The sequence below is a fragment of the Pelophylax lessonae genome (genome assembly GCF_965119305.1).
Source record: "Pelophylax lessonae genome assembly, chromosome: 4".
Classification (NCBI taxonomy): domain Eukaryota; kingdom Metazoa; phylum Chordata; class Amphibia; order Anura; family Ranidae; genus Pelophylax; species Pelophylax lessonae.
Window position 1 is genome coordinate 274,772,994 of NC_138771.1, and position 15,045 is coordinate 274,788,038.

Sequence of the window (15,045 nt, forward strand, 5' to 3'; positions counted from 1 at the left end):
GTTAGTGTTATTAGTCTCATTTATGGCCAGGCCTATGGGATGTGTGACTGTACTATGGATACCAAGGGCACCACTAAGTTTTTAAGTGTATGGAGGAACTGTATTAAACATCCTATGGACTAAGAAGGTCAATCTGAGGGAAAATAATGCTATTACCAGGAACCTATGCAAAAGTATGTGAATAACACAGTGTAAACAGTGTATTTTACAGTGTAAAGTGGCATAAGCAAGTTCTGCTACTAGGCCTCAGGCCACCCACAACCAGGCATACCCTGAAGGCCTTTAAGATGGCGGTATGTATCCTAGCCCTGAGGGGAAGCTGGTCTTGCCCACGCGCTACACCCTGCTGAGCACTGTGGTTTAATATGTCAGGTCCCACTCTACTATTATGTCCTGTAGTGACGTAGGGGACAGCATACCGAATCACAGTTGGCAGAAAGGGACCAGGCACCCACGACTACATCAGTGTTTGGAAGTTTCTAACACAGTAGCTCTTCAAGAAAATAAAGATTGTATGCAGACATGTACAGATTGGAATCCTGCGAGCTACCCCCCCTAATCTAGATTTTACAACTGCTGCAAACACCTCACTCCTCAGATCCCCCTGAGGAAGACACGAGGTCCCTGTGTCGTCACGCGTAGGGGAGGGGCTAGGACGGGCGGAGCGTTGCATCCATCGTAGGTGAGGCTGTCGGGCAGACCAAGGAGGACGGTCGCAAGCCGAGGAGGCTCCCTATTTATCCGAAAGGCATCCGGGAACGGTTAAAGCGATTCATACGTGCATACATGCACCTGGAAATGTGAGTGTACAACTTTTCACTTGGCATTTAATAAAAAGTATAAAACGATATAAGCACTATCTGGAGCTATCTCTTTCACATGGTATCGTCCCCTATGGAGTGTTGGAGTTACATGTAGGAGGATACTGCCAGCGATCTTTCGGTATCTCAGTGGAAGGGAGGAGAAGTGCCCCAGAGGAGTTAATATTGTATACGATTAGAGGCATATCTATATCGGTCTTAAGGTGAGCGCCCAATCACGAGGGGGTGCATGGAGTTTAGTGATATATTGGTCAAGCATACCGGTTGGGAACACACCCACATGTCCACAGACTTGGTGGATTGAGCACCTGCAGCTGATTATTCCACAAGCACCTGGCACTTTTTCTTTATATTAAGGACTCACAGATTATAACACCTATAAGCACTTTATGGACTATTTATATATATTAGAATCTTTTATATATATTGGTTTCTGTTTGCATGGGAGAACATAACAAATATTGATTGCAAGGATTTTTTAAACACAACGGTATCAGCACACAGCACTTTATATTTGGTAACACTGTATGATTATTGAAGCGGGTTACACATTTATTTATATACTCAGCATTGGAATCACAACAAAACATTGACTTTTCACAAAACAATTTATATCACACAGGTTTATTTTATTTTATTTTATATTTTTGGATAGCACACCATACACAGTACAATCTGGATTGGTCACCAATATCGTTGAAATAGCAACTAGGCAGATTTTTACTCTTGCGCAACACTATTTATTGTATTTGTATGCAGACATGTACTTAACATTTTATTTTATTTGCAGGGAAGCCTTATTGTCAAGCTTTTATCCAACAATAATTCAACATTATTTTAATAATTTAGTCAGCACAATTTTACCTAGCTTTTGCTGAAGTAATAATACGGGTTGATCAATACTTTGAGAAAGATCCAACTGTAATAATTTTACTTTACAAGAACATCCACTAATCAATAAATGTAGGGTGGCATGTTCACAGTAGCAGCTTAAAAGAGAAGTATGGGGTTTGAGGTTTTTGCAGATTTATACTTACCTAGGTGGATGCTGCATTTGTCCCCTGTCGGCTCTAACACGGAGAACCAAGTGATCTAACACCGTAGAACGCTCGGTTCTCACAGCTCTCTGATCTGCCCCCTCCTTGCTCGCTGGATCGATGGGCTGTGGAAGGGGTGAGAGCGGCCGGCTCAGGCTCTCAGCGGCTCACTTTTCCTTTAACTCTGAATTATTAATAGAGAGCAAAGGAGATCAGGCTAAAAATTTTCAACCATCCTGACCTTTTTTTCTCTTTACTCCAGTCTCTACAGATTATCATTTGTTTCTTGTGCATGCCTCACATATTGTGAAATTGTTGTTTTTTTGCACCAAAATCATTCACGTGATGTGACACCATCTAATTATATATACCTGACAGATTTAAATTTATGTAAAGTAAATTTTGAGCTCAATATGCCAACAACTCCGAAACACATTTTTTTGCTAAAGATTACGTACCATCACGTATCTCTTGTCTAATGTTGCACTCTAGCTGTTCCAACTGCTTCCTCTGTTGTTCACTTTGCTGTGATGATTTGTACCTGGTTATTACACAGGTAGCTGAATGTGACAAAGGTAATATAAATGAACACAAGTCATGGCAAAAGAAATCAAAGAACTATATTTAAAACAAAAACTTTCTGTGGTATCTAATGGATTAGCGGTTTAGGTTTTTTTTTAATATAGACTATGAACAATTCTGTCTTATCTCCTGAAACTGGTAGGGTGGCTAGTATGCAAATTAGTATCCTATACATTGAGTCATTTGTTGTTTGTGTGTGCCCTTTTTTATTATCACTGAGCTACTGGGAGTTTTACTGTGTTCAATTAGTGACAGTGACAGCATGCTAAGGAGCAGCAAAGGCTTCTAGCCTTTTGAATTCTTCCATACAAGTATCACTGTTGGAAGCATGGCAACATCAAAAGGGGACAATGTGTAAGCAAAATGGCTTTATATTCCTGTGGTGTTCACTGGTAATTTTCTGCATATTGCTAGTCATTTTGAGATTTCCTTATAAAGCACTAAAACTGCATGCTGTAAAACTGAAGTTCCTTGAAAAAAGGTGGAAAATCACAGTAAAATAGGTGGTATTACATAGCAAACCCTGGAATGCTCACTTGATGTAAATACGTTTGTCACTGATTCTGTAATGTCACAGCAGAAGTGTAGGCATTTTATTACTTACTTACTTTTATCTGTTTTTTTTTTTAACCAGAATAAAAACCTCCCTCCTTGCACAGGCATATAGAGTTGTATCCTCACTGTTGAGGAATCAGTGAGCCATGCTGGTACCATTCTAAATTACATTTCCACCAACTATGTTTAGCTGAAGGAGCATTCACTAGAAACGGCAACTAAATGCACCTCGAAAGCCTGCACTGCCACCCGCCCCGTGTGTTACACTGCACTGCAAAATAATGCAGACAGCACCTCTTTCAAGCATTGCTATGCATTGGAAACCATTTTAAATGTGTTACTTAAAGTGGAACATTACCCATAACAACTTGATAAAAAATAATGATTTCTAGCAAGGAACATACATTCCATATTAATCATTATTCTACCAAAATTAGTGTGTACTCTAAATTGTCCCCAGCATTGCTCGAGTTTTGTCTTGCTGGAGGCTGCTATTTTCCTAAAGCCCAGAGCCCCTGAGCAGCAATACATTTTTAGGCTGTGGCTCTGAGTTTCAGCACAGTGACAAAATGGTTCATCTTTAATTTCCACTCCCCTCACCTTTGCTTTGCTACCCCACCACTATATTTATCTATATTTATCTATATTTATCTACCAGTGAAGAAAATACCTGTGACAGTTCTAATGCTTGGCAATTGCATATTCTGGTACCTAGTGCTCTCTTGTGGGGGTGGGGAGAGAGTTCCCAGCGCTGTCTAAGCTTTGACTAGATTTACTCAGAACTTAAACTGGCCATACTTGGATCGACATTTGGCCAGTTTAGTAGGGACCAGCTAAATTGAACCCAAGTTGATCTATTGATCAACCTAGGTACAACCAGCCTGTCTGATTTTTCTATATGCAATTACTGCCAGAGGCTATAGCCGCTAGCAGTATTTATTTTATTTTGCTGGCCAGCTGGCAAGTGTTCTGGGAAAAAACATTTTGTTTTGTTTGCGTTGTGCAAAGCCCTTTCATGTGCACCTTACTCTTAAAGCAAGTTAAAAATTGGGGCTAGTTAAAAGTGCTTATATAAAGCCTAGGATTAGTATTGGCCCCATTATCACAAATAATGTGCAATGTTTGAGGTTCTGCTTACTGTTATTAGGTTGTTTATTGACAGTCTTGAATGTACAAAAAGCTGTAAACAGCAAATTAGAGGGTTCAGCAAAACCATACAAAAATTAGCTAACTTCAAATTTTGCTGAGAGTCCCATTGAAATCAATTGAGGTTGAATTGAAATGTGCAATTATAGCCTCCTGTGGAGCTGCTGAGTAAGCTATTTCCAAACAAATAGCATGAGGAGTTGGGCACCATTGTGGGGTACCAATGCTAAAAAAAAAAAAAAAAAAAAAAAATTGAAAAGGAATGGACAGTGGGGTTAGAGTTTTTATGTGGCTTTGAGAGCAAAATGGGAAAAGTACATTTCCTTTCAATTACAGGTTTATGTGATGCTCTAAAAGTGTTTGTTGTGTTACAAACATTGTGATTTTCATGGATGACTTTTTATTTTGGCAACACAATTGTAGCTGTGGAATTTTATAATAGGATAGTTGGCCACTTTTTGTGCAGACTTACCACGCTTTGTTCTGCAGGCCCCCTACTACCTCTACCTCTAATTTTAGGTCTAAGTGTCATTGTTTTTTTTTTTTTTCTGTGTGAGATAGCAAAGCTTTTATGTAAACTATTATCATTTGGGGGATAGATCAGCTTGGGTAATGAATGTGTGGGAATTTTGCTGTAAAATATTTAGTGCACGGCTAAACCATTTGCCTCTACCTTTAGAACCGCTTGTCATTATCTTTTTTGTGTGGTGTATGCCTAACTTCTATTTTTGCTATGGCAATAAGGGGGTCAGGTGAATGTAGGCAATGTGAGGTTCTTTTAATGTAAGACAAACTAGAAACATGCTGTGTATAAAGTGCAGCCGAAAGAACAGACCAGCAACAAGTGAATGTTGCACTTTGACACGCTAAACTTAAATAAAAGGCCTTAGAAAGACCACCTAAGAAATACATTCCTATACAGGGCCGCTGATAGGGGGGGACCACCAGCCCTCTTGTAGGGGGCCCACACAGGGAGAGGGATTAGTGATGGACAACAAATAAAGAAATCTTCCTCCAGCACCTGGATCTGATCTGTTCCTCTCCCTGCTATCAGCTTTTATCTGCTGAGAAAGAGACAGTCGTCTCTCACTAATCCCCCTCCCTGTGTGGGCCCCCCTCCCAGCACTGGCTCTAATGTTATCTCTGCTCAGGAGTTTGTTTGTAACTTTGTTTCTCTTCCTCTGTCTCTCTGACCACTGAGCTCCAATTGCCCAGCCTGTATATTTTTCTTATCTCATCTTCATTTTTATTTAACATCATTTTTTTTTCTAGATTTAGCAGGAATTATGTGAGTTATGTTATATTTGTGTCTGCTAATAGTGATTCTGTTGTAATTTTAGCTAAATATATCTATAATATTTTCTTGGGGGGGCCCTGCCAGGTAGTCTGTACTGGGCCCCGCGATTTCTAACAGCAGCCCTGTCCCTATAAATAAGAAATAAAGAGGCTGTTATACTGACAGATCATCGTAATGAAAAGACGGCTCCCTTTTAAAATAATGCACAAAAGAAATAAAGAGCCCAGTAAAAAGCAGCCCCCAAAAAAAGCTGCAGAGGGAAGGTGAGTAGGGGCAACAGCTAGTAAGTAATAACACCTAATAAAATGTTAAAGCTCTCCATATACAGATTTGGAGCTATGCCTATCCTTTTCCTAAATTTACAACATACGCTTATGAAAAGACTACTGTGAGCCCCCAGCCCCCCTTCCATTATATAGTAAGGAAGCTAATTCCCCCATTGTTGGTCCTTCTAAGCCTGGTGACCATGGGCTGAAGGCCATGTGGTGCATTATGGTCTAAAAAAAAAATTGAGACAAAACTGCGCAAAAGTTCACAAGCCCATGATGATCTAAAACTGACATGCCATGAATTTAATCTCCATCCACAGCTGTGAGAGATATAAATGTTCAAGTACCAAATGCTTCTTGACTTTATCTCAAATGAATGATAGCTAAAGCTCTAATAACTCAATCAGATATTAGTAGATGTGTTATAACTTATAATGTGTATGAAGGATAATAGGTTTATACAACACTTACCTATGACCACAGCTAGTAGAAGAGGAATAACCAGAAGGATATAAATATAGAGGGAAACCCCTGCTAATCTTTCTAGTTTCATTGTAAAGTTGCCCAAAACAACCTTTAAAAATGAAAGAGGTGAAATTAATCATTGTACCTGAAAAGAAAATAAGTCTGCCAGAATAGATATGGGAGCTGCAATTGCTGTCTTATAAAGTGAAAACTTTGAGGTTGTCATGCTCATCCTTGCTCTCCTACTAGGTGAAAGACTCTCCTTGACCCTTTGTTCACACCTTTGTGATTTTTAGTGCGTTTTGCATTTTGCAGAAACTCACTACAGTCCATTAAACATGGTTTTTTAAGGTACATGTTCACATCCATGCCTTTTCAGCTAGTGCATTTTTGAAAAGGGTCCGGGACTTTTTTCCCCACAGCAGATTGCATTTTGCGTGTAATAGACTTCAATGGAGTTGCACCAGAAACGTATGTGTTTTTTGAAGCATTTTGAGTTTTGTACTTTTTTTCCCCCTTTAAAAGCTCTGTATATAGCTGGTTGCTAAGGAGTGGGCCAGGAAGCTGGCCACCACATCCTTAACAACCAATGAGTCATCAGCTGTCAGCGAGGTTCCCCGCTGACAACTGAATGTAAAAAAAAGATTTGCCGGCAAAAACATTTGTGAAAAAAAGGCCCTTATACAGCATGCAACTTGACAGGTCAGGAAAGGACAGGGACAAGCGAGCGCCTCTTCTCCTTAACCAAAGCCACATGCCCTCAACATGGGGGGTGCTTTGGGGCAGGGGGGGCTCTGCCCACTCCAACCCAAAGCACCTTGTTCCCATGTGGATGGGGACAAAGGCCTCTTCCCCACAACTCTGGGCTGTGGTTGTGGGGGTCTGCGGGAAAGGGGGCCTTACCAGAATCTGGATGGGTCCTCAGATCCTGGCCCCCCCATGTGAATAAGTATGGGGTACATTGTAAAAAAAAAAAAAAAACACAGTTTTTGACAATTCCTTTATTAGAAATCAAAAAATAATGTCCCCTTATATAGATGGATCATCAATCAATCCACCTGCCAGACCACCGGACCCAAGAAAAAAAAAGCTCTACACTCATCGAAGGCTTTTCTTAAATAGGTAGCATGCTGGAGCGGTGAATTCACAAGGGGTCGGGGCCACCTGGTGACATCACCGGGTGGCCCTGCTCCTTACCTAATTAAAAACTGTCAGATGGAGGAGCGGGCAGTGGGCAGTTAGCCTTTGACGAGTGTGAAGCTTTTTTTTTTCAGCGTCTTGCAGTCCAGCAGGCGGCATGATTGACGATGGATCTACATTATTTTTGGAATTTAATAAAGGACATGTCAAAAACTGTGGGTAGGGGCCAAGATCTAGGAACCACCATATTAAAGTGTGCTTCTAGATTCTTATATGCCCCCTGCCCGCAGACCCCCACAACCACATCCCAGGGTTGTGGGGAAGAGGCCCCTGTCCCCATCAACATGGGGACAAGGTGCTTTGGGGTGGGGGGACAGAGCCCCCCTTGCCCCAAAGCACCCCCCATGTTGGTGGCATGCGGCCTGGTATGGTTTGGGGTGGGGGAGGGCGCTCACTTGTCGTGCCTGAAAAATGCATACGCATAGATAGAACCTAAGCGGAAGGATTATCATATTTAAGTGTATGTTTGTGCAAAAAAAATTCAGTACAGAGCTAAAATGTACATTTTCCTACAATCTTTCTCTTTAAACACACTGGGGTGGATTTATTAAAACTGTATGGTGCAAAAGCTGGTGCAGCTGTGCATTGGTAACCAATCAGCTTCTAACTTCAGCTTGTTCAATTAAGCTTTGATAAAAAAAAACAAAAAAACTGGAAGCTGATTGGCTTCCTACACAGAGCTGCACTGGATTTTGGACTCTCCGGTTTTTGTAAATCAACCCCAGTGCCTCTACTGGGCACCCTTGATTCCTTGCAGAAAGATCAGGCATGTTTCTGTACTTACAGCATTTTGAAGGATACAAAACATGGGGCAATGTGCTTGTATTGGAGAGATATGCTGATTATGTATATATTTTTTTTAATTTTGCCCAGACATACACTTACCAATATACCCTCTCCCAATGTAAATTGGCATCCTCCAGGCAAGTTTCTCAATGCCAGAAGTGCATTAATGAAACTTTTTTTTTTGCAACTGCGGCACTCAGTAAAGATCATTCTGACCTCCAGAGACTGCTTATTAAATGAAAATGTTCTGAGCTATTCTTCATATTTTATTAGTCCATTTTAAAACAGCCTTTCTCAAACTTTCTAACTTGGAGGAGCCCTTGAAAAAAGTTCCAGTCTTAGGGAACCCCTGCTAATATTTACTTTTTCTACAGCTCCCAGTAGCGCCTTCCAGATAGCTTAAAAAATCAAATCTTGTCAGTGGCTATTGCTCATTGCTTAATTAGCAAACTTTAGAGAAACCCTAAGGTTCCATGAAACCGTAATTGAGAAAGCTTCTTTTCAAAAATGAGAACTGCAGGTTGAATAGTTATAAAAAGAAGCAAACATTTTTCTTATGCACTGGTTCTCATAAATGATGATAACTGTGTCACAAGCCTACTGATAAGTCACAAAGTTAAACTATTTCCTCTTATTTTTTCTGACATTATCAAAACACAAAACATATCCCAATACAAAAAATAGTAGAAAAAAAAATTCTAAAGTGAAACATCTTTAATAACTGATTAAACTATTATTTTACTGTCAAATCTAACATTTATAATAACTCATATTAAAATGTTTCATTTAAAGTACATACAAACAAACTAAATGTCAAAATGTTTTGTTGCATCTTGCTCTGTGGAATGTGTACTTGCAGCATTTTGAAGGATACAAAATATGGGACAATGTGCATGTATTGTTGAAATATACTAAATTTGTTAAAAATTTTGCCCAGTGTTGAGAGGAGTGCCCGTGTCACTGTGTTTATTAGCAATTTACGGCTGATTTTTGGAGAGGCAGGCATGCTGATTGCACAGCTGTGGGCTGGGTTTATTAGGGCTCTTTCACACTGTCCGTCCGGCGGACGGACTCCATTTATCTCTCTATAGGTCTGTGTATGGGAGTCAGGAGGGATCCCACCTTCACTAAGAGAGAGAGAGGCTGCAGGTGTCAGTTTGAGCGTACATGTCTACAAGAGGCAGAGGTAATCTGTGACAGCACAGCGCAAAGCTGATCCGAAGGGTACTTGTGTTGGTCTGAGGAGCAGACCTAAGGCCTAGGCGTGAGGCCTGAAGCAGCTGTGTGACAAGTGAGTAAGCCAGGAGCCTGAACTATCAAGTTACAAGAATTGTGAAACCCCCTGCGAGGGAAATTGCTGTTGTAACTTTCTGTTCCTTTAAATAAAAGTGGGCTGCCATGCTCTTAAAAATGCAGTCTCCGCTGGCACAATTTCTTGGAAACACAAGCACCATTTAAGTTTAATCACCCCAGATCTTTACACCAGACATACACTTTAATCATTTTACCCACTCCCAATGTAAATTAGCATCCTTCAGGCAAGTTCCCCAATGCCAGGAGTACATTAATTAAACTCTTTTTCTTGCAGCTGCAGCACCTTTTGAAGATCACTCTGACCTTCAGAGGTGGCTGCACAGTCCTGAAGAAGGACCCCAAGATTCAGTCACTTTGAGAGATTACTGATCAATGGATTGGGATTATTAAAGCTAAATTGACAGAAATAACTTTGCAGTGGGGATCTCCCTGCACTGCATGGGGTAATTGCTTGTTTTTTATTAGGGTACAAGGTAAAAGGGCTTTTACTTATCTTATGCCTCACTTCCCCAGCAGCTGGCACTCACCTCTTCTATTTGACCCTCTGGTTTGCGGGCAAGCACTTGGCATGGTCAATTAAAATGCAGAAAGCAGAATTGTGGCAGGGCTTGCTGGGATAGGCGCTTACAATAAGTATACAAGCAATTTGTAGTGGGTGGTCTTGCTAGGTCCCTCCCACAAACTATTGATGATATCACTACTATTTTTACAAGATACTAACTGGTTTTGCAAAGGCCTTTGGTGCACACAAAGTGGACATATACCCTTTATGGCTATTGAGGAATATATTTACTGTATATATTTTTATCTCAAAGAACCTTACTAAACATTTGACATTAAGAGTACAGGTATTGAGGGATATATTTAAATACATTTTTGAGTTCATCTTTAAAATGTGTGCCTCAGTGTAGACCCATGATTATCCCAAGAACATAACAGGATTTAATAGCAATAGTGTCACACCACGAGTGACTGGTCTCCCAGTGACTGGTTTTGATTGCACACCATTTGAAATTTGAATACCGAAACCTGGATAACAGCCATTTCCCTAGATTTTCTTCTGCTCTTATAACTCACCTTTACTTCTATTTTAGTCACATCTATTTTTTTGAAGGAGCCCCTTTCAGTTTTACAGAATATTATATGCTCTTCATACCATTCTGTTATATTCTGCACTTCACAGGTTACGTTAGAATTGATATAAACTTGAATCTCATCAGCTCGAATGTGCAGTTCATCTTTTATTTTCTGTTGAAATAATTATATTAATATTGTTACTAGGGTATGTTTTTGGAAGAGATGTACTAAGAAAGTAGTTACGAGAATAATGGCAATGCAGCTATCAGAAAAATTATACAAGGGAAATGTTTTTATTTTATCATTTCATAAATCTAAATTAATCAGTCCCATTGACTTTGTTTTTTTATTTTTATTTTTTCAAATATTTTATTTAACTGGAAAAAGGCAATTCCATGTTAACAAGTCATTAGTACAAAAACAAGTAATTACATTAATAAAAATGGTATAGACAAATAAACTGTGAAGGAAAAAATGAACATTTAGAAAGTCAGTAAATCAGCAAAATGAGCTCTTCAATGAGAAAAGTACCAGGCTCTAACCAAGCCCAAACGACCTCTTAGTATGAACCATTTGGGGGAGCACATGGGGCTACCCATTCCATTTTTCCTTTTTTATACTTAGCATAAAGATGAATAAAGACCAGTGATAGAAAGGAAGAAAGAGAAAGGAAAAGGGAAAAAGGATCAGGAAGGGGTTTGGACGGGAGAATTGCAATGGTAAGGCAGAATTGCTCGATGAAAATAAAAACAAAAATAACCCAGAGCGGTTACCTGATGAATAGGTTCATATTCAAAAAAGAGATTCCCTTCCTCAGAAGAGATGAACATGAATATTTTTCATGTTTGTGTTGTGCTGTTAGGATTAAATCCTCCATTTTATTTATTTCCTCAACTTTTTGTAGCCAAAGACTTAGTCGATGGTTTTGTACTCATCCATTGGAGGGGGTACACAGGATTTGGCAGCATTCAGGAGATGACGTACGATTGATTTCTTATATATTTTTGCCAGAATGCCCAAGACATATAGTAAGAAGAAGGCTAGATCCTCAGCCATTGTCTTTCTACTTTGCTCTTTACTACACATTTATAGGGGGGTTTGGCTGACAGTGGTGGTACTAATGTTGCTGACAAAAGGCAGAAGCTTTTCAGTGCAGCCTGGTCTTAATTTCTGTATGGCCACACAGACCACGGTCCAGGAGCATCTCCTAATTACCAATCAACCACACGTACACCTGCAGACAGAATAACTGTTTGCTAGTCAATAATATCTTACTGGGTCCCTACTGCCACTGTCTCTGAACACACTATCAGGGAAATTGGTCAAAACTGGAATACACAGAATCTAGAGCAGTTGTTCATTGCAACCAATCAGCTTCTATCTTTAAATTGTTTAGTTAAGCTTAGAAAATGAAAGCTGATTGGTTGCCATGCACAGATGCTCTAGATTCTGTTTTCTCCAATTTTGATAAATTACCTTTGTGTGTTTTGTGTGTGGTTTGGAAAAGTTTTCTTATCTCTCATTGGGGTCAGATCCAAGGAAGGACTCATGGGAGGCAGGGGGACATTTACCCCTCAGGCCAGTACTAATAAGATATGTTTGGCTGGTGGCCCTGAGCAGAGATACTTTGCTATTCAAATATGATCAGAGCAGGACCTACAGTCAGTGACACATGCTGGGTATTTTGTGGCTACCTGCCCTCCATTCTGACCTGCAGTCACAGGATCTGGCAAACGGAAATCTTCCAGCACTTTTTTGAAGTGTTATACCTGTGTGACCAAATGCCAAGAGGTCAAAAAATGTAATTCTGGAGGAAGTGAAAAGGTGTCTCACAATAAGCAATGTCATTTAGGAACACCCACGTTTCACCGTGTCTTTCAATTAATGCAAAACCATGGCACAATGTGCATGGTACACTTTCATAACCTACAGAAATATGCAAGAAACACCTTGATGTAATTGCACACCAAGGCCAAAGGTTTCCAGTCCTCCACTGGTCAGTTCTGGATGTACTGATGCTGTGGTAGACAGTTGTATCGTTTAGCCTCCCTGCCCCCAGCATGCCTTATTTGACTATGACATCTGATCTTGTGCACTAAAACCGATGATTTAACATGCATTACTTTAGTGTACAGTAATTTGCTGTACATGTACGTTGTCATTAATTTTCAATATACATATATGGAAAGAAAAAAATGCACTAATGGGAAAACCTTTTGTCTTGCAGTGCACTGCATTGGAAAAAATAGTGCAGATGCATTACTGTCAAATGGTGTAAATGGGCCCTCAATATGATTCTGAGAACTAAGCTTCTACCCCTTGAAAGGTTAACAATTAAATTAACATACATTGCCACTTCTGCAGCCTCCAGACATGTTCACTTTACTTTTCCAGTGTCTTTATGGACTTTTTTTTGTGTACTGGTCCAAATCATTTGGTGGAGGGGGGATTATGGTGTCGGGCTGTTTTTCAAGGGTTGGGCTTGGCCTCTTAGTTCCAGTGAAGGAAACTCTTAAAGCATTAGCATACCAAGACATTTTGGACAATTTTATGCTCCCAACTTTTTGGTAATAGTTTAGGGCTGGCCCCTTCCTGTTCCAACATGACTGGACACCAGTACACAAACAAGGTCCATAAAGAGATGGATGAGCAAGTTTGGGGTGGAGGAACTTACCCACACAGAGTCCTGACCTCAATCTGATAGAACACCTTTGGGATAAATTAGAGTTGAGACTGCAAGCCAGGCTTTCTTGTCCACATCAGTGCCTGACCTCACAAATGCGCTTCTGGAAGAATGGTCAAACATTCCCATAGACACATTACTAAACCTTGTGGACAGCTTTCCCAGAAGAGTTGAAGTTGTTATAGCTGCAAAGGGTGGGCCAACTCAATAGTGAACCCTACAGATTAAAGTGGTTAAAAAGGCAGAAGGTTTTTTTTTGTATCTTAATGCATTAAAATAAAAAGCCTTCTGTGTGCAGCAGTCCCCCTCAGCCCCTTTAATACTTACCTGAGGTCCATCTAGATCCAGCGATGTTGCAGGAGTGTTTCAGCTGCCAAGAACTCCCCTCCTCATTGGCTGAGACAGCAGCGTGGCGCCGTTGTCAATCAAAGTCAGTCAATAAGGAGAGAAAGGGGGCGGGCTGGGCTGCGGCTTTGTGTCTGAATGGACACAGGGAGCTGTGGCTTGGATCGGGTGCCCCCATAGCCAGCTGTTTACTGTGGGGAGCACTCAACAGGAGGGAGGGGCCAAAGAGGGACCCGAGAAAAGGAGAATCTGGGGTGCTCTGTGCAAAACCATTGCACAGGGAAGGTAAGTATAACATGTTATTTTTAACTAAAAAACCCCCAAGACTTTAGTATCACTTTAAGACCGGGATGCCATTAAAGTTCATGGGTGTGTAAAGGCAGGTGTCCCAATATTTTTTTGGTAATAAAGTGTACATTTACAGCTTATTAATTGAAAATGTTCTGAGGTGTTCTCAACTATTCTTAACATTTTATTAATACATTTTAGAACAGCCTTTCTCAAAGTTTTTAACATGGAGGAACCCTTGAAATAACTTTCCAGTCTCGAGGAACCCCTGCTAATAATTATTATTTCTACAGCTCACAGTAGCTCCTTACAGATAGCTAAAAAGATCATTCTTGTCAGTGATTACTGCTCATTGCTTAACCGCTTAGCAACCACCTTGTGTACATTTACTGCGGCGGAGTGGCTGCTGTGCCCCCACCGCCCCAGCTGTGCTGTGATTTGTTACAGCACAAGCTGATCAGGGGGTCCCGGACAATGACTGATCACAGGAACCTGCTGATCGGCTCTGCCATTCACGGAAGAGAGCCCTGCTTTGATAAACAACACAGAGCTATGTACTCTGACATGCGATCTTGCTGTTTTTTTCCCCTGCAAAGCAGGGGGAAAAATGGCAGAGGCGCTTAGTAAATGTAGCACATATTACACACATTACACAATGTTAGGCACACAGTTAGCTCCTTGATCACCCCTAGATGTTAACCCCTCCCCAGCCAGTATCATAAGTACAGTGACAGTGTATAGTATTAGCACTGATTACTGTATTAGTCTCTATTGATGTCAGTGTCAATTAGTCAGTTAGTGTATCCCCCAGCCAACCTCAGCTAGTGTCAGATTGCCTGCCACACTATCACAGTCCCACTATATATAGCATTGAGCCTGATGTGGGTCTGCCATCATTATCAGTTACCTCTCCAGCCCATGTGAGCTGCGACCCTGGGTGTGAGAACTGAGACATTGACAACTCCGGCATCTTTGTTTTGTGGTTTTATTGTATTTAAGGGGATGGGAGAAGGGAATGAGTGGGATACTCCTTTAGGCTCAACTAAGAACAACTTGGGCGACACCCCGAGACATCCACTTCCTCAGACAGGAGGAGAGACAGCCGTTCTCTCCCTCCTGGGACTCTGCTCCCACCAAAGACGCTGATTCATGCGCCCCCCTCAGACTTCTACCCTCCCCC

At 40.8% G+C, this 15,045-nt stretch overlaps 1 protein-coding gene across 1 annotated transcript in view; it reads right to left on the reverse strand.

Annotated features, from left to right (window-relative positions):
• The window catches only part of LOC309553361 (plexin-C1-like), a 201,429-nt gene that overhangs the window by 70,282 nt on the left and 116,102 nt on the right, over nucleotides 1-15,045 (reverse strand). The window contains exons 14-16 of the mRNA XM_082254465.1: nucleotides 10,550-10,720; nucleotides 6,179-6,281; nucleotides 2,317-2,418 (exon numbers count right to left, since the gene is read on the reverse strand). Of these exons, the coding sequence (XP_082110591.1) occupies nucleotides 2,317-2,418; nucleotides 6,179-6,281; nucleotides 10,550-10,720 (376 nt within the window). The remainder of the gene's footprint in view (nucleotides 1-2,316; nucleotides 2,419-6,178; nucleotides 6,282-10,549; nucleotides 10,721-15,045) is intronic.